The 18,729-nt window shown below is 37.4% G+C and overlaps 1 protein-coding gene across 1 annotated transcript in view; it reads left to right on the forward strand.

The window, feature by feature from the left end:
* The window catches only part of ZBBX (zinc finger B-box domain containing), a 56,882-nt gene extending 38,511 nt beyond the window's left edge, over positions 1 to 18,371 (forward strand). Inside the window, exons 14-20 of the mRNA XM_063306484.1 lie at positions 845 to 1,116; positions 3,606 to 3,765; positions 7,305 to 7,457; positions 8,472 to 8,720; positions 10,359 to 10,479; positions 13,284 to 14,011; positions 18,052 to 18,371. Of these exons, the coding sequence (XP_063162554.1) occupies positions 845 to 1,116; positions 3,606 to 3,765; positions 7,305 to 7,457; positions 8,472 to 8,720; positions 10,359 to 10,479; positions 13,284 to 13,356 (1,028 nt within the window). The 3' untranslated portion in view covers positions 13,357 to 14,011; positions 18,052 to 18,371. The remainder of the gene's footprint in view (positions 1 to 844; positions 1,117 to 3,605; positions 3,766 to 7,304; positions 7,458 to 8,471; positions 8,721 to 10,358; positions 10,480 to 13,283; positions 14,012 to 18,051) is intronic.
* The last annotated feature ends 358 nt before the right edge of the window (positions 18,372 to 18,729 follow it).

Genomic DNA, 18,729 nt, shown 5'->3' on the forward strand with positions numbered 1-18,729 from the left:
TGCCTTTGCTGTTAATGGTAGGCATATGACAACATTGTTCCAGGTTCGTCACAAACTTCAGATGCAGCCTTGCCAACAGCTTCAGGGTATATCTTCAGAAAAACTGCTAATATACCCAATCAACCACTGGGATTTATATATAGATACCTTTTACTTCTTGTTCAGCCCTATGGGGTAGACTAAACTAATAAACCAGTGCCATATAGGTCTAAAACTACTTTTATTAGAACAGCTGTAGTAGCAGAATCTTTCAAGTCTGCATGTGCTTCCCTCCTCTCTCACTTTATCTTTGTGTGAACAAGGGAGGGGCCTGAGATGTTTACTGAAATTAGTTTGTTGGAATGGGCTTAAACCGCACTTGTCTGATTGTTGCCATGGGAGCAGATCATCCCACTGTCCTTCAAGGCCATTCTTTATGGGTTCTACATCTTCTATCATATATAAAATTATTTCTATTGGCTACATGACCAGACAGGAGGCCTGCATGGATTTAATCCTTCAGTATTCAGAATAGCTAGAGAACAAGGTGAAACCTGGCAAGGGATAAATGAAATACATGGAAAATTGTACAGGGAATACTCTTGAATTTTTTTTCTGATTAACCTTTTTTAATAAGCTTTGAATTTCAAATACTAAATTAATACCAGCAGGAAGCCAGCAATGCAGCAGTTTCAGCCTGCATTTGGTACTTCAGTCTGAGAAGCAGTTCTGAATAAAGGTCCTTGGTTTTACATGTGAGCTGATAAAACTGGTGTAAGTGCTCTGTTTAGGCTAATTATCTGAGAGGCTACATGCAGGTATTTAAACTGACGATCTTTTTTTTTTCTTTGCCTCAATTCTTTAGCAAGAACATCTTCACAGTCTGAAAGAGCTGATGTTGCTGGTGGTTGTTCCTGTGCAGAAGAGATGGCTCCCAGCTCCTTATCTGAAAGAGCAATAACAAAAGACAAGAGTGGTAAAACCAAAAAGAAAAGCTCTTGCATGTCAAATGAGCAGACATCTAGTCCTCCTAAATTGGCTGCCAGCAAACCTTTCCCAATAATGAAGTTAGTTAAAGAAAGCAAAATGTCTCAAGTCTTGCATGATGCTTCACCAGTTACTCCAAAAGATTCATTGGTACTACTGCTACTACTACCACTACTACTACTACTACTGTTTTAGCTTTGGGATGGATTCTTTTCCTTATTATTTCTTGAACTATTTTTTAGCATAGCTGTAGGAATCATTCCTGGTTGTATGGTACACTGCACTTCCAGGCTTGTCATTCAAATTAGACCCCTTATGTGTTGGTAGAACTCCTGAATCCATGAGGTATATGAGGTGGAGGGGGGGAGGAAGGAGAGGATACAGAGAGCAAAACATAATCCTGGATTTCTGAAGAGACCTTGTATGAAGCATGGCTACTAAGATACAAGTTGACTCTATTTTCATGATGACTGATAACGTTTCCTGCTCTTTATTTACTTGCTTTAGCTTCCTTCAGGGGAAATAGTTCCTAATCACACACTGACTTTCTAAGAGGTCTCAAAAGTAAATCAACCAACCAACCAATTTACCTGGCATGCACAGAAACCATGTTCCAGGGTTGCTGTGTGAAGATTTTAGAATAGGAAATCTTCAATTTGGGATGGAAATGGGGTGCCATTCATCCTTCCAATTCCTCCTCCTCTAAGTATTCTGAGAAGAAAATACTTCACGTTATTGATGGTTGGTGGTAGGGAGGAGGGGAGAGTGATGTATTTTGTTCGGTGTCCCACGTGTTTGCGCAGTGATCTTTGGTGTGCCTGAGATGGTGTTCTTTTGGTGATTTATTCAGACGTGTGAATCTTTACTGGGTTGAGAACTGTTTTCTTCTTGTAAAACTTCCTGAAAGTCACACAGGCCAATCCAGAGCCATCACTACACTTTCCCTTATACACACTTTAGACATGTAGAAAATGTTCAATCACAGAATGTTCTGACCCTTAAGGGACTTTTCGGACCTTGAAATTACATTTTTTGTTTTCACTTCTAAAGAACTCACTATAGGTCTGTTTCATTATCACTTTACTTCAGAATACTCAGAACTGCCCATTTTGAGAGCAAAATATGCTTTTTTTTTGGATCAGAAAAATTTGAACACCTCTAACACATTTCTTTTTTTCTCTCATATACAGTATAGTCACAAACGTACATAACATACTGTATACATATTGTCTCTCACATGTACACATAGTTCATTCAGTTCACTATCTTTCTTTATCTTTTGCTTCCATGTCTTTTGATCTCCCATTCCCACACTGCCTTCCTTCCTTCAACCACCACTTATCTGTAGCAATTTCTGCTTTTTTCCTTTAATAATAATACCAGTAGAAGCTTAAATGACAGGAGCCAAGTGAGGAGGGTATGAGCTCACAGAATAGATCAGAGATTCCTGACCCTAAATAGTTAGTTTGTTACATGGATAATCCATTTAAATATACTTATGGATTGATGATTCCCATTTGGAACTCATTGTATTGTGAGAAAATATTAGATTTTAACTGGTTGTTTTTAATATTACAAACTTAATTTTCTTTACTTTTGCTCTTTCCTTTAATTAGTTTATAATAGCCTCAAAGCAGATTTGTATTGCTTCAGTGTTTCAAATATCTAATATAACACTGGCCTTAAGCTTCTACTTAATATTCTTCTTTAAAATGTAAAATCTAAAAAAAGAAGCTACTTTGGTAGAGCAGCCTATCCATTGATTGTTTGTGTGTGTGTGTGTGTGTGTGCGTGTAAAATTTGCTTGCAGCATTTGCACTGGAACAAATGAGGCCGCTATGGTTTGCTGGACAATAGGATCTACATTTGTTGTTTCTATGTATATTATAGCTGTGACATCCCATTTATGTATGCTTTTAAAAATGTGTATTTTATTTTATGCATAATTTTATTTCTGTTGAACTGAGAAAATTCCAGTATATCCAAATACACTTACATTTCCTATGCTGCACAAAGAGGTCCAAAATAATACAGGTGGATAACTTCAGCTTTTTAATATACTCATAGTATTAAATGACTAGGCATATGGTTATGCTTGCGTGCCATATTGGTTCTATATAGAGATGCAGCTTAATGAAAGTTTAGTAAAGCAAGAATTGACTGCAAAAAGAATTGATTAATATTTGAAACAAATTCCACTAAATGTAAGGAGCCTAATTCTGAGTAGGAAAGACAGGACAGCAATGTCACTAATATATCAATACTGAACACATTATACTTAAGTTGGTTTCCTAATAGTCTACCTTCTCTTCTTGGTAGGGTGATGAGCAGGTCATCAAATTACTTTTGGGGAAAATCTCTGGATACAAGATGTAGCTTAACTAAAACAAAACAACTCCCCCCCAAAAAACAACAGCAACACCAGCAACAAAACTCATAAGCTAAAATTTCATTGCTTACCTGGAACCTTAAGGAGAGATAGTAAATGATTGATAGTCTTAACTATTCTGCCTGTACCAGGTTACTCTAGATTTCTGATGTTTTAAAGGGAACATGCTATGCATGAGCTCATACTGGAGGAGGTCAAGACAACTCTGTGTTATATCTTTAGTCTTTTTTTGTTGTTGTTGTCACTTTAGTTGTTGCAGGTAGCCCTAAGAGAGAAACCTGCTTGTAACCCTTATCGAGGCCTTGAAGGATTCTTTACAATGGGTACAAATTGTCTGCAACTTAGGATGGATCCCATTCCTTCATCATGCAAGGCCCGAGAGTCTCCCATGAGCAGCATTTCATTTTCAGGTAATCATACAGAAGAACATTTCTCTAGTGCTGTTTCTGCTTATTGAGAACATCTTTAAGGCATGGTGGCTTCACTTACATTTGTAAAAATTGACAACCATTTTTTTGTCTGTCAGATCTACAGCATCATGCACAAGCAATTTTGGCTTAAATTGGTGTAAATGTTGTATCTAAAAGACATACAGAAATATTGCACCGTTTAAAAAAATGGTATTCTCTTATGTGTAACTTGTAAGCAATGTCACATTATACTTATTGTGGGAAATATAATTATGTAAGCATTCGGGTTTTTTTTTTTAATTTCTTAAAAGCTGTGGTTGATGAGACTTGTTTTCCTCTTTATCAAGAGAGCTCTTTGGGTAATCATTAATTAATCATGTAGAGATAACTCAATTGCTTAATAAACGTCCTAGTCATTAATGAAAAAGCTACATATTGTCTTGAAACAGTTTTTTATTTTACTTTTGTAGGCTTGTAAAGTAAATATTTTGGTTTCAGCTTCCCGAATCATTCAGGTTTGTAATCTTGGAATGTTTATCACCTTGGGGTTGCAGCTGAGGTCAAGCTCACTTTCTACCAAATCTCTCTAGAGAAAAGGCTATGAATTAAAGGTCTTTCAAAGGTTTCAGTTGGTGACACAGTCTGACAGCAAGACAGCATCAGCTCAAGTCTCAATAGCTTTCACTGAAATCTTTTGACACAATCAATCAAAATTTATTTATGATCCAAGACCAAACACAATAAAAGACCAGCATACAATACAATGACTATTAAAAAATTGCAAGAAAATCTTAAAGCAATTAGCAGCTGACAACTAATAGCATGATGGAGGACCCAGACAGTTTCTAACAGCTATAGCTATTGTTAAGAATTTTGCAACCTTCTTAGGGGTTTCTGAAGAGTAGTCACCCAGGAGAAGGGTAACAGCCTCCTGATCATAATGACAATTATAGTTATTAACTATTGGATGTATTAAGCATGACTGCCATTGGGTGTGCAGTGGACATTTTAATGGCACATGTGAAACAGATGAGTCTGAGTCTGAACAGAAACAAGTTCACCTTTCATAAGGGAGGCTTATATATTGGCTATTGCCATAACAGGTAGCAGCCCACTTCAGGCCAAAGTAAATAGTCTCCTATGTGGAACATATAAGATGTTAAAGAAATATCTATGACCAAGGAGAAGGAGCGATTGTGCTATAAAGGGGATGGGAGACTTTTGCTTTGTCATTTTGGATATCTAGATCCCAGTATCTAGACCTATCCAGAAGGGTGGCCATCCACTGGGGGGAGTCAGCATTCTTATTTTTGATATGCTTTATGCTTCTTGGCACACATAAAAACGTTTATCTCAATCTATGCCATTTTTAATTTTATTTTTAATAGTGAAAGATAAAAACTTCAGTACCAACATAAAATACATAAATAAAAGATAAATGGTAGTTATACAGTGTAGGAAAAAATAGATATCTTATTGTGATTAAGATATTTGTAGTATTTTTTGGATTTGTGTTTTGAGTTTTTATTATATAAATATATTTGTGAACTGTTGTTAGCCACCCAGGGGTATGCAGGACTTGAGCTTTAAGAGGAGCGTCCATATAAATTTTCTAAATAAATAATTAAATAAATGATGTAAACTAAATGTGTCAAGAAAGAGAAAGGAAAGGGGCTAATTAACAGAAATGAGGGAGGGGGGAGTCTATTTCATATTCATAGGTATTACCTCAACTAACAGACTTTTCTCTGCTTATGTGGTTTGATATTTTTACCCTAATTACAACATTAGATATCAGCATGAGTCTTGTAACATGCATGCATTTTGATCATGTGCAGTTTCTGAGCTTGTATATTTTGCTTAGCTTACTTCCTCAAAATCCAGTTTGAAACCAGCTTTGGGCACTCTTGTGGTTGTTGTTTTCTGCAAATTAAAAAAAAAATCACACACATGTGCAGACTACCTCCAAACTGGTCAGAGACTGGTAATGGGTGCACCTACAAAATCTGTGGATTCTTCTACTTGAATAAGCCTGTTGCCTAGTCGGGCCTTGTTTTACTGGAAACGGTGACCAGTTCCTCAAAGAATTGCTTAAGGCAGCTTACCTGTTCATTAGTTCCTGTTTCCCCACACTTTTGTTTCTTATAGGCAGAGGCATTGAACTAGCATAGCATAGCATAGCATATGAATTTCTATCTATAAAGTCTTTTCCTTAAGTCTGCCAATCCTTTCTTCTTGCTGTAGCTCTGTGTACCAATGCCCTATTTGTTCTAGAAAGCTACCTAACCTCCAGAATGAAATGTTCAATGGTTGCCAAAGAAAACAAAACGAATAGGCAGGGGGAAATTCTACCCATTCAAATGGTGGACTTGAATTCAGAATTTAAGCCTGTTTGGACTTTTTTCTTACTAACTGTGTTAAATAGAAAGTAGTGATTTCAACATTTGCATTCACTTTATTTTGTGGTTATTTTATTTATTTATTTATTTATCGAATTTGTCACCGCCCATCTCCTCCGAGTGGAGGAACTCTGGGCGGTTTACAATATAAAACAAATATATAATAAAATTTCAGTATAAAACACATTATAAAACAATTTCACAGAGCTACCAAATATAATAAAATCCAAATGGCTATGGTCTCATTCAGTCATTGTATAGGAGGGGGACTTCAAGGTACTAGCCAGCACCAAGTATGACTATTCTCCCTGCCCCAAGCCTGGTGGCAGAGCCAGGTCTTCAACTTCCTCCGGAAGGCTAGGAGCGATGGGGCTAATCTCACCTCCGGGGGCAAGATATTCCAGAGGGCAGGTGCTACTGCAGAGAAGGCTGATAAGCTGATAAGATACTGTAGAGAAGGCTGATAAGCATATAAGCTGATGAGAACTTCTATTTGATCTGCCTTTTTATTATGTAATATATCTATACATTGATTAATTTTAATTAAGTTTCCATATTAGCAACAGCTCAGTATAGTTTTTTTTAGACAAATTGATGAATGTATGATAACAGTTTAAAAAGTCTAAATCCTTTCACAAGGAAAGCCACTTTCCTTTTTTTCAGTGTTTATTACAGAAAGAAAATGAGGCTGTAACAATAAATTGCCCATAACAGCTTGTTTTATTATAATTTGCCCTTGCCAATTTAAACTGGCTGCCACCAGTTAATCAACCTGAAGATCTAGATGAATGATGTACTGATTAAATTAATGCAAGCTTGATCCTCTAACAGTTTTTCATACTGTTGTTATATATGAACGGGGTACATAAGTTTGCCATCTTTGCTTTCTCACAGAATAGACCACAAATATACAACCTGCATGCTTTTAACAGCAGTTTGGCAGGGAGGTAAGCAACTGAAAAAACTTAACTCACTTAATTTCTCTGTGTCAAGTTATTATTCAAATTCTGAGAAAGGGTGGACAACTGATCCAAATAGTTAGTGTTGGATGCATGTAAAGGCAATTGATGCTGACCAGTATAAACATGATTAATGTAAAAAGTCTGATTGTCTTAATTGGATCTACCTTTTCATCTTCAGGATCTGAGCAATGGACAAGGCACTTGAGTTTAGGGGACTATGCTGATGAATCTATAGTAGAAGAAATATTGAAGAAAGAGCTTGGCAGACCATTAAGTAGACTGGGAAGGCAAACCCCAAGTATTAGACTTTCTCTGCCAACATTATCCATTGGTGAGTGCCTTTGAAAACTAATTGTGTACTGACAGCGATAATTTAACCTCCCTGCATAAGTCCTTCCCAACACAATATCCGGAAAATCAGGTTACAGTATTTCAGTTCATTGATCATTATGTGTTTTAGTCATTGACTGATGTTAGATATACTGTAAAAAATTAAAGTTGGCAGTTGAGCTTTTCTCTGAACTGTGTTGTGATGGACAGTCGTATATCATGTTTCAGTGCCCTGCATGTATTTCCAAAAAACTACTTTGGTGGTGATAAAACTGCTGCTGCATTGTCTTTTTTTTTTTTTTTCTTCAGATAATGCTCCTTCAAGTAATAGTAATCTTCCATAATAGCATTCATGCGTACTCCTTCTCCTTTCTGGCCTTCTGCCTGATGTAGCATGTACAGGGCCAGGGTTTAATAAATGTTTTATTTGTCTGGCTTATTATACAATCAAGCAGATCATTTGTGAATCAGGGAAAAAGAAACACTATTTTTCATTCGTCGTTGTTCAGGACTTCATGAATTGATAAAATAATGTATAGTAATAGCAAACTCATTCTCAGAGTTTTGATCTTCATGCAGATAGAACAGTTCCATTCAGAAAAAAAAGGGGATAATACTAGTAGTCTCATGAAGGTTTGCAGAAGTACAAAACAACTAAAATTGCTCAAAGAAAAGATTAATAACTACAGAATTCAGACTGACTACTGTGGAAGAGAGAATGGAAACCATACCCTGGCATAAGTGAAATGGCTGGAATTCTAAACAGGCCCAATCCACATTACAACGATCATGTTCCATTTACATTTTCTAATATCAGTTACGATTGATATGTTATAATTGTGTACCATGGGAGGCCAAGATTGGTCAATATATTATACAATAAGAAATTGTAATTTGCCACTGTGTGCATTGTCGCCTTAAACAAATCCTGGTCCATAATATACTTTATTGCCAATCATACTGGTTCTGTCAATGCATTGCTCACATCTCACATATTCCTCTTCTTTTGTTTCAGATAATGCTCCTTCAAGACCTTTTTCTGCAAATATTCCCCTTTGCAGAATTGTTAAACACAGGCCTCGCCCATCTTCAGTCATTGAGACGGCATCCAAACGTTTGAATGCACAACCTTTATCTCAAGCTGCTTTTGAAATTTCAGAAATTGAAGGCACTGATGTCACTGAGAATGATGATCCTTTTTTAGAATATCACTCCAATCAACAAGCCTTAACAGATTTAGATCATGAACTGCAGAGTATTGCAGGTAATTATGCCAGGTCATTACATTTGCTTACTGAAATATTCTAATTTTGATAGCTTAAATATCCTTGTAGGGTGTATGTTTTTTGCCCAGGTTTGTGTGTTCGTTTTCCCAATTGTCAGGATTACTCACAAGGAAGGCCAGAAAACTGAAACATAAGCAATATTATTTATTCTGTCCTAACGTTGGCTAAAGAAGGGGAGGCATCAATAGGTGATTGAGGTGTAGCGTTCCCCTGCAGTGTCTACTTCTAATACTTGGAACATTCTTTGGATACATGTACAAAGCCTTATTGATCAAATTACAGTTCAGTTCAAATGAATTTGTCTTAGGGATCATTTTCTCTTTTTAAATATTTTTAAAGGAGAAAAGTGATTTTAAAGGATAAAAGTTTAGTTGGAAAGCTATTGATGGATGTTTGGTTGTAGAAGGATTGGCTAACATAGTAGACTTTTTCATGGGTCAGAAGATCATGGTGCAACCCCATTTCCTTTCTCTGACACAGAAGGGCTAGGAAAATAGAACCAAAGTCAGCTCTCTAGAATAAGGATATTGTTGAAGAGCAGAGCAAACAGCCTATGGGAAGGCTGCTTTGCTTGTAGAAGGTTTAGAGGAGCATGGAGCAGGAACAAAAGATCGGGCTTAATGAAATGGGTTTGAGTAGAAAGAAGGGAGGAAGGATTTTGGGCTTAGTATGGATTAGCAAGCAAAGGGATAAATTTATACAATGTGTGTTCATTGCTTAGTATCCTGGCTTTCAGTCCCTCTCTGTGTATGAATTGCTTTCAGCAAACAGAAATTTAATTTATGGTGCTAGGAAATCAAACTAGATGTTACAAGCGCATAATTTAGATTTTAATTTTTTGGGTAGAATTGCTAACTGTAGGAAATGATGTTTTGAGCAATTCATTTGTCCATGCCATTGTCAGTGTCTAAATCAAAAGGAAGTATAGACTGTTTTGCATCAAGTTTGGGTGTAACTCCAACAGCCTTCAGAATACGTAATCCTTACAAATAGCACAGCAACTTTTCCACAGTGGTTAAGGCACCAGGCTAGAAACCAGGAGTTTGTGAGTTCCAGTCCCGCTTTAGGCATGAAAACCGTCTGGGTGACCTTGGGCCAGTCACTTTCTCTCAGCCCAACTCACCTCACAGGGTTGTTGTTGTGGGGAAAATAGGAGGAGGAAGGAGTATTAGGTAAGTTCACCACCTAGAGTTATTTATAAAAATAATAAAGGCAGGATAGAAAATAAATTAAAAAAATAATTCATAGAGCTGATTGGGAGGATGCAGGATGTGCTGGATCCTTTGGTAGCAATATTGCACACAACCATGTGTGATATGGTATATTCCCTTTTTCACTTATTGATGCTGTTGCTTCCAATATAGCACTATAGCTCTAACCTGGCATTGTGTGATAGTTCCCTAAGTTTATAGTAGAGGCAGTTAAACAAATAGAGATCTATATTACACTGAAGAGTTTTCAGCAATATTTTTAACAAGAGTATTTTTTTCTTTTTTGAAAGTATGTAAGATATCACACTTTGTCAGAGCTAGTTGTTCTTCCTCATGCTTTGTAAGTATTTGAGACATCTAAGAATTTCCATTGCCTGTAATTTAAAAATGCATTGAACATTTCAGATTCCTGGGAAAATCTCAATGGTTTAAACTGTGGAGACTTTGACAGACATTCAAAAATCACATACCAGGATTTCCATAACAACCATGAAATCGAAGACTATAGTCAAGGCGATGCTGTAAGGTTAGTTAATCCTGACTTTTATTAAGCTTCAAGAACAGCTCTTCCTACATCTCAATATTCTTTGCTTTGTGAACAAAGGCAGTTTTCTTTTATAAAATGTTCCTGGCATTTCTTTGAATAATTTTCTGAAAACAATACAGGTCTTAGAGGTTGTTAGAAGAATTGTGCCCTCATGTAATTTTCCTAATTATTTGCTAATATAATTTGTTTCCCAATTATTAACTCATCTGAGAAATGCTTAATGATACATGGTTTGAAAGCATTAAACTTTCCCTGTCTCTAATAAAATGGGATTTGCCTTCAAGTAAGAACTCTGTCAAAGGGGATGTGGTGGCGCTGTGGGTTAAACCGCTGAGCTGCTGAGCTTGCCGATTGGAAGGTCGACGGTTCAAATCCGTGCGACGGGTTGAGCTCCCGTTGCTAGTCCCAGCTCCTGCCAACCTAGCAGTTTGAAAACATGCAAATGTGAGTAGATTAATAGGTACCACTTCGGCGGGCAGGTAACGGCATTCCGTTTAGTCATGACCACATGACCACGGAAGTGTCTATGGACAAACACCGGCTCTTCGGCTTTGAAATGGAGATGAGCCGCCCCCTAGAGTCAGACACGACTGTACTTAATGTCAAGGGAAATCTTTACCTTTACCTAAGAACTCTGTCAAGGACTCTTTTTCATTCTTAACCTCCCAGAGTCCCCTTTTTGAAAGAGATGGGCGGTGATAGAAATTTGAAAAATAAATAAATAAAATAAATTCTTCTCCTACTCCCTACCTATGTTATCCAGTTTAATCTCTTCCACCAGGATCTCACCAGGGATTCTTATAGTTTTGAAACCAGTCCTACATCTGCATGAAAACCAGAAGCTTCTTTTACTGCCTATATATATAGTAATAATGCCCCACAACTTTCAGAAGATCTAGCAACTCTTTTAAACTGATTAGCTCTTTGTTCACTGGCTCAGAATTAAAAACTCTCTTATAAATTCTATTTCTTTAGATTTGATTTTTTTCTGTGGCTGGTTGGTATCGTTAATATTCTTGCAAAAACGCTGTTTCGGGTTTTATACATGTCACTTGAAGTTCAATTTATTTAGTTTTTTAACTGGAAATAGAGAGGTCAGTGATGATATACAGTCAGGCTATCGGGGCAAGATTTATGAACAAAGGTTTGGGGCCTAAATCAAGAGAATTGGAAGAAGAGGGCCCCAAATGCAGTAAAGCTGGCATGTCACATATTATACTGATTAAAATAGTGCATATGACTATTTTAAGAGTGAGTGGTAATGTATAGGAATATTTCCTGTACCACTGGCTGCCACCCAAATCTCAAACCATAACTATCAGCCCTTAGAGGTAGTCCAGACAAGAAGCAGCAACCATGAGTACTAACACAACATTTATTATACATCTCTCCCCCGTCACCTTTACAGTCCAAGAAAGTAGGGAGGGTCCCTTCTGAGACATTTGCAATTCCCCCATTGCTTCTGTGAGCTAAGATGCCTCTTATCTGACCATTGCCTAGTCTGCTGCTGCTGTTCCTCCTCCTCCTGTCTCTCAAGGACATTCTCACAGACTGTTACAAGAGAGCCACCCCATGCTTAATGGCAGGCAAGGTGTTTTTTTCTTCAAATGCTGTAACCTCTTCTCTCCATATCTCATGTGGTTGTGGCTGAACAGCTCAGTTGCTGTTTCATAAGTCCAAAGAACTTTCTTCCAAAATATTTCAAGCTTTACAAGGTTTTCTTTTGCATACTTTATATAAAGTAAGTGCAAAGATAACTCTTCCAGGTAAACCACTGTTGTATAAGCAACACTGTACTGTGAACATTGGACAACTAGTTTGGTATCAGCTAAACTTTTTAGGTGGTCATTTGCAATGATCTCTGGGTTCTGTTTTCTAAATCTATCCAGTTTTTGAACCATTCTAGGAGAGATTTTGTGTTCTAGATCTTGCTTTGACTTCCATAGTTGCAAGTAACAATTCCATTTCTTAACAATATTGCTCAAGGTTTAACTTGCTAGATGGAAGCATTTAGGTATTTCTTTATGCCTTCTATTTTGTAAGAGTGAATTGTCTTTATTTGTGAATGCTAAGACGGCAGTTTGGATCAGCCTATGGTTGTTGAAAGTAGCCAGAACAACACATGTGGAATTTTCTTCACTTGGTTAATCGTACAGCAGGCCTAATGAGTCAACCATGTTTTGAGTCTTTATTAATAGGTTTATACTACAGTACATAAAAATAACACTGAATCGATTGGAAGGGTGTCTAAACTTCTGCATGTGCAATATTCATTGTCTTTATTATGAATCTCTAAGCAACTGCACATACATAGTAAATGTGTATTTAAATTTGCAGAAAGTTACTATGTTTATACCAGCTTCTGTTTACTTAGGAATTCAGTGAAACATACAATTTGATTAGGAGTGCCTAAACATATTCATGCAGCTATAATTTGACTCACTTGTTCATTGTGGCTCTCATCCTTATAATTCCATCCCCAAATGCATGTGCTATTTTGAGCTTTAAGAAAAACAGTAACGGAACAGTAATGTGTTTTACAATTCATAGAATTTGGTCTTAATGTAATATAGTTGGAATTGAACTACCAATCAAAAGAGGGAGCAAACAGATCATTTGCTTGATCTGCTGTCTTCTGAGCTTAAAGACAGCTTGTTTTTTAAGTGGCTAGATGGAATTTTTCAAGTTTTCTTGGCAAGATCCAAGTACTCCTATATAACTGCCCAACAGCAGATATTCCTCTATTTAGAAAAAAGAAACTCATTTTTTTATTTTTTTTTTAGCATCTATGATGAACATTATACAGATGATGAGGAAGACCAGATGGACAAACAGCAGGTGATAGAATTACAGTGAAAAAAGAATCCAACTTCATATGATCATCTATTTCAGCCTTCTAACCAATCCAAAATGCTTGTCCCAAGTATGGTGGATCAACTGAGCTCATGAGGAAGTAAATAAATAAATTAAATGCACATTGGTACTAAAAGATAAATGAAGAACAATATGTTTGGGCTTTTCCTCTATCAAAACTCCTGTGGTTTTTCCATATAAGAATTTAATTTACATTTGCCTTATCTATACTAATGAAGCAAGGAGACAGGTTCATCCAGAGATTTTGGTTATAAAACTTCATGGTTCCTTGAAACTCAGCTTAACGGTGAGTGACAGAACCCTTCAAAAAGAACTGTTAACTGGTGTACATCTTGACCAATGATTGTAGCTCGCCTGGATATCCACAAAGGAAAGGACATTATATTTCCATATGAGAATGTTGCAACAGTTAGGGATTTGCCATTGTTCTGTCTATTCTGATGGCACTAGTAGAATCTGGAACAGAATCATTTTGCCAGCTTTGCTGTACTGTGAAAGTGCAACAAAACTAGTGTCTTCTTCCAAAGCCTCTGCAGAGGTTCTGGGCAGTCCATCCCCCATTAATGGAAACTCTTACCTCATCCTGCTTTCTGAATTCTTTTCCTCATCATATTGTATTCTCTACATTGGAAGCTTGGTCGTGTTAGCAGATTGCTAGGAAAGCCTTTGGCCCAGGAGAGATCAGAAAAGTCACACACCAGGCATTTCTATAAAAATAATTTTATTTACAGAAAACAAACATATTTAAAGGCTGTTTGCTGAGTGGAGAGATTTCTCTCAGCTGCATACTCTCTGCAAGCCTACACAGAAGGGAAACTGAAACTAAAAACAAGTCCAGGCAAGTTCTTCCCTTAGGCAATGCAACCGTTAACACGTGAAAAGGGGACAATTAAATTCAACCTCTTCACCCAGCCATAAATGATTAGTTACCATAGTAACCTTATTCTGTAGTAGAAAACATATTAACACTCCCCTTTTTATACTACAGAATAAGATGCAAACCAATTTGCTTTGTTAACTCTTTGTGTCTTTCCATTCACAATATTTTAACATTATCTCCCCTTTGGTTTAACAGAAAGCTACCATCCCTCTTCCTGTGTATTTCCAAACCTAGGTTATTTGTTACAGTTCCGAGGCTTTTTAATGTGAAATGGCTTTTCATGCAGGCTTCAAAATCAAGCCTTTGTTTTTCTGTTAATGTGAACGGCAGCAAATCATCAACATAAATGCACAGATACATACAGCCTTGTTTGTCTTTCTTCATATATACACATGGATTTGCTTTTCCTTTTTCAAAATCAAAATTCTGCAGTTTTTCATCTAATTTTTGATTCCAGGATCTAGCAGCTTGTTTTAACCCATAGATTGACTTCTGCAGTTCACAGACTAGATTCTCCCCTTTTTCATAGCCAGGGGGTTGCTGCATGTATAATTTGTGGTCTAAATCACCATAGAGAAATGCAGTTCAAATGTCATAGTGGTGAACTGACATTCCTTTGAGTGCAGCAATTTTTAACAGTAATCTAATTGATTCACCTTTAGTAACTGGTGCAAAAGTCTTGCCAAAGTCTAAATCTTTCCTCTGAGTGAACCCTTTTGCAACTAACCTTGCTTTATATTTTTGGATTTTGCCATCAGCATCCCTTTTCAGTTTGAAAACCCACCTACAACCTAGACAGCATTCATTGGGAGGTAGATTTACCAGTTTCCATGTTTTATTTTCTTTCAAGGATGCTAACTCCTATTGCATGGCAGAATGCCAATTTTGTGCAGTCGCAGGTGGTAAAGCATTCACTTGTTCTAAAGACTCAGGTTCTGTGAATATGTGAAAAGCCTTTACTGTTTCAGCCTGAAAACGTGATGGAGGAACGCCTTTATTACTTCTCTGAGATCTGCGAGGTAATACAGGGCTTAAATTTTGACTCCTGTCACGTTCCTGAGAAGCTTCTGTCTCATCAGACAGTTTTTCAGTTTGCTTTTCTGGTTTAATGTCCTCATCAGGCAAAAAATCACTATCAGCAAATCCTTGCTGTTCTCTTGTGGTGGTCAGATCAACTGGAGAGCTAGAATTTAATCTCCCCCAGTTCTGTTCAGCAAAAGAAGTGCTTTTGCTAATTATCAATTTCTCTCCCACTATGAACCTGTAGCTCCTCTGGCTTTGTTCATAGCCAACAAAAATGGCTTTCTTTGTTGTGGGGCCTCCTTTCCTTCTCTGTTGTTTTGGAATATGAACCCAAGCAGTGCTACCAAACACTCTTAATATGGTTTACCTTTGGTTTCACACCATAAAACAAATGGAATGAAGTGCCCTGAAGGACAGAGTTATACAATCTGTTTTGTACATAACAGGCAGTAGATATTGCCTCTTCCCAATACTTAAAAGATAAATGTGAATCTTTAAGCATGCATTCCATCACATTTTGCAAGGTTCTGTCCGTTCTCTCAGCAACACCATTTTGCTGAGGGGTGTAAGGGTTAGAATTTGTTCTATCCCCTTTTCTGCTAGGAACCTTTTGAATTTGTGAGAAAGGTACTCTCCTCCTCTATCACATTGGAGTGCAGATACAGGCCTAGGGAATTTTCCATTTGCCCATGTCACAAAACTTTTAAATTTCTCAAATGCCTCATCTTTATGTTTTAAGATGTAGATAAATGTGTATCTTGAGAAATCATCAATGATGGTCATTGCATACCTTGCTTGTCCAAGACTTGGAGCAAAAGGACCAATAATGTCAGAGTGTACAATTTCCAAAGGTCTAGTTGTCACTCTGTCACTGTGCTTACTCACAGGAGCTTTTAGTGTTTTGCATTCTTTGCAAACTACACAGTCTAAGTATTTGTCACAGGGTTTTATCTTTAGGTCAGCACACAGCTGTGGCATTTGTGCTATATACTTGAAATTAGCATGACCAAATCTCCTGTGCATCAGGTGTACACATTGGTCATGATATGGCGTGTTGCCAACTGCAGCCTTGCAGCTTGGCTTCCTTGCATTTTGCACAATGTACAAGGAGTCTTTTAATATACCAGTAGCACACAATTTTCCATTTTTACGTATCTCACAACCATTTTTCTTAAATGTTATGACATACCCTGTTGCAGCCAATTGTGCCACAGATAAAATGCTTGAGTGTAATTTGGCACATACAACACACCTTTTACAGTTTCTCCCAAGCAAGATAAATACAAGTCACCTTGTCCCATAATTTTGGTCACAGACCCATCAGCCAAAGATACACTTTGTCTTTCAGTTTTAGACAGTGACACAAAAGAGCTTTTACAATTACATAAATGACAATTGGCCCCAGAATCTAACACCCATACATCAGAATTACCCTTCTCAGCAACCTGTGCAATTTGGTTGTCTGAAGAGCCTTCTTCTGTGTTGCCCTTGTGTCCTTCTTCTCTGTCTTTCTACTCTTGGGTCTCAAGGCACAGTCTATCTGCGAATGTCCAGCTGAACCACAAGTGAAGCATCGCTGGCTGGCTGGCTGGCACTGTGGCCTCAGCTTCCTTTCCCTTCTTTTCCCTTGTTTTCTGGTACTGCAGCTTTCCAGAAGAGATGGAGGGGGATCTTTCCTCTCTCTTCTCCCATTCAGCGAATAAGCGCTGTGTAACATACGATGGGGTGAGGGCATAGCCTCCAGGGTACAAATCAGCGTGTCCCATGTTTCATTCAGTGAGGACAGAAGGATATAGGATTTTGTGAGAGGTGTAAATTCCATTCCTCTTTCCTGCAACTCAACAAACAGCTGCTGAATATAATGCAGGTGCTCAGGAAGGCTATCTCCTTCTGCAAGGTAGGCTTTGTACAGCTTTTTTGTCAGGGTAACTTTACTCCCTGCTGTTGCCTTTACATACAAGTCTCTCAAAGCATCCCAAAGTTCCTTTGCAGACTGCATGCCTCGCACATGGACTAGCTGATTGTCCTCAACTCCCAGGATAATGATGGCTCTAGCCCGCTCATCCTGTCTCAGCCATTCAGCGCTGGGATTTTGGGGGGGTTGCTCACCAATTGGCAGCCAAAGATTCTCTCTGCAAAGATACATCTCCATCTTCAGGGCCCAATTCAAATAGTTGGTCTCTGATAGGCGCTCCAGAGGCATCGCTGAGGGCTGGGAGGTAGCCATGGCTTCTTCCTTCTTTTGCAAGTCACCTCAGCTGGCTTCTTTGTCCTGTAGACCGGCAGTTGCTGGAAAATCTCCAGGTGGCTCCAAAGAAAATCTTCACAGGTCTTTTGCTATACCTGCCTTTAAATTGTGGATGAGGTGTGGAGCTGATCTCTCTATTCTCTCTGGGGTTTTACTGGGCTTCTTACTGGGTTTATTGGGCTGCTTACTGGGCCCATAACCTGTTAGCAGATTGCTAGGAAAGCCTTTGGCCCAGGAGAGATCAGGAAAGTCACACACCAGGCATTTCTATAAAAATAATTTTATTTACAGAAAACAAACATATTTAAAGGCTGTTTGCTGAGTGGAGAGGTTTCTCTCAGCTGCATACTCTCTGCAAGCCTACACAGAAGGGAAACTGAAACTAAAAACAAGTCCAGGCAAGTTCTTCCCTTAGGCAATGCAACCATTAACACGTGAAAAGGGGACAATTAAATTCAACCTCCACCCAGCCAAAATGATTAGTTACCATAGTAACCTTAATCTGTAGTAGAAAACATATTAACAGGTCGCATTAAAGATTGGTTTCACTTTTTTTTAAACAGGTATTGGTATGGAAATGAGCAGGTATAGGAATCAGTGTGGTCTAACCAATATGGTGATTTGTCTTACATGAGAAATTCCTAGCTTAAATCCTTGTATAGTTGTTGAAGTATAATCATAGTAACTACAGCAACAATTTTCATCATCTTAAATCCATAACTGAATAGATTTTAAAATGTTGCAAAATGTTGAAAAATCTGTGTGATTGGACACATTTGAAAGATGGAGAATATGCGAATACACTGGGCTCAGGCAATTTCTGTTCTATGTTCAAGTTTCCAAAAATAATAGATTACTATATATCTTCTCACATAGCCTGAGCTGCTCATTATTACTTTTTTTTTAAATAGTCTTTATTAAATTATTTACACAAATAATATAAACATAAAATGACATATCAACAATAAACATAAAATGCAAAAACAAGAGAAAGAAAAAAGGAAAGGAGAAAGAAGAAAGAGAAGAAGAGGTTTAAAAGAAAGGAAATGGATTTCTAGCTCCCTAAGTAATACAATTTTATACCTTAACTAAATAATTTCTTTTCACAATTCACTAATTTGGTTACAATAATTCTACAGTTCTATTGAGATTATATAAGTCAAATACATAATATTTACATCTTGTATTATATTCATATGTTTTA

Source organism: Candoia aspera, chromosome 6 (genome assembly GCF_035149785.1).
Source record: "Candoia aspera isolate rCanAsp1 chromosome 6, rCanAsp1.hap2, whole genome shotgun sequence".
NCBI lineage: Eukaryota > Metazoa > Chordata > Lepidosauria > Squamata > Boidae > Candoia > Candoia aspera.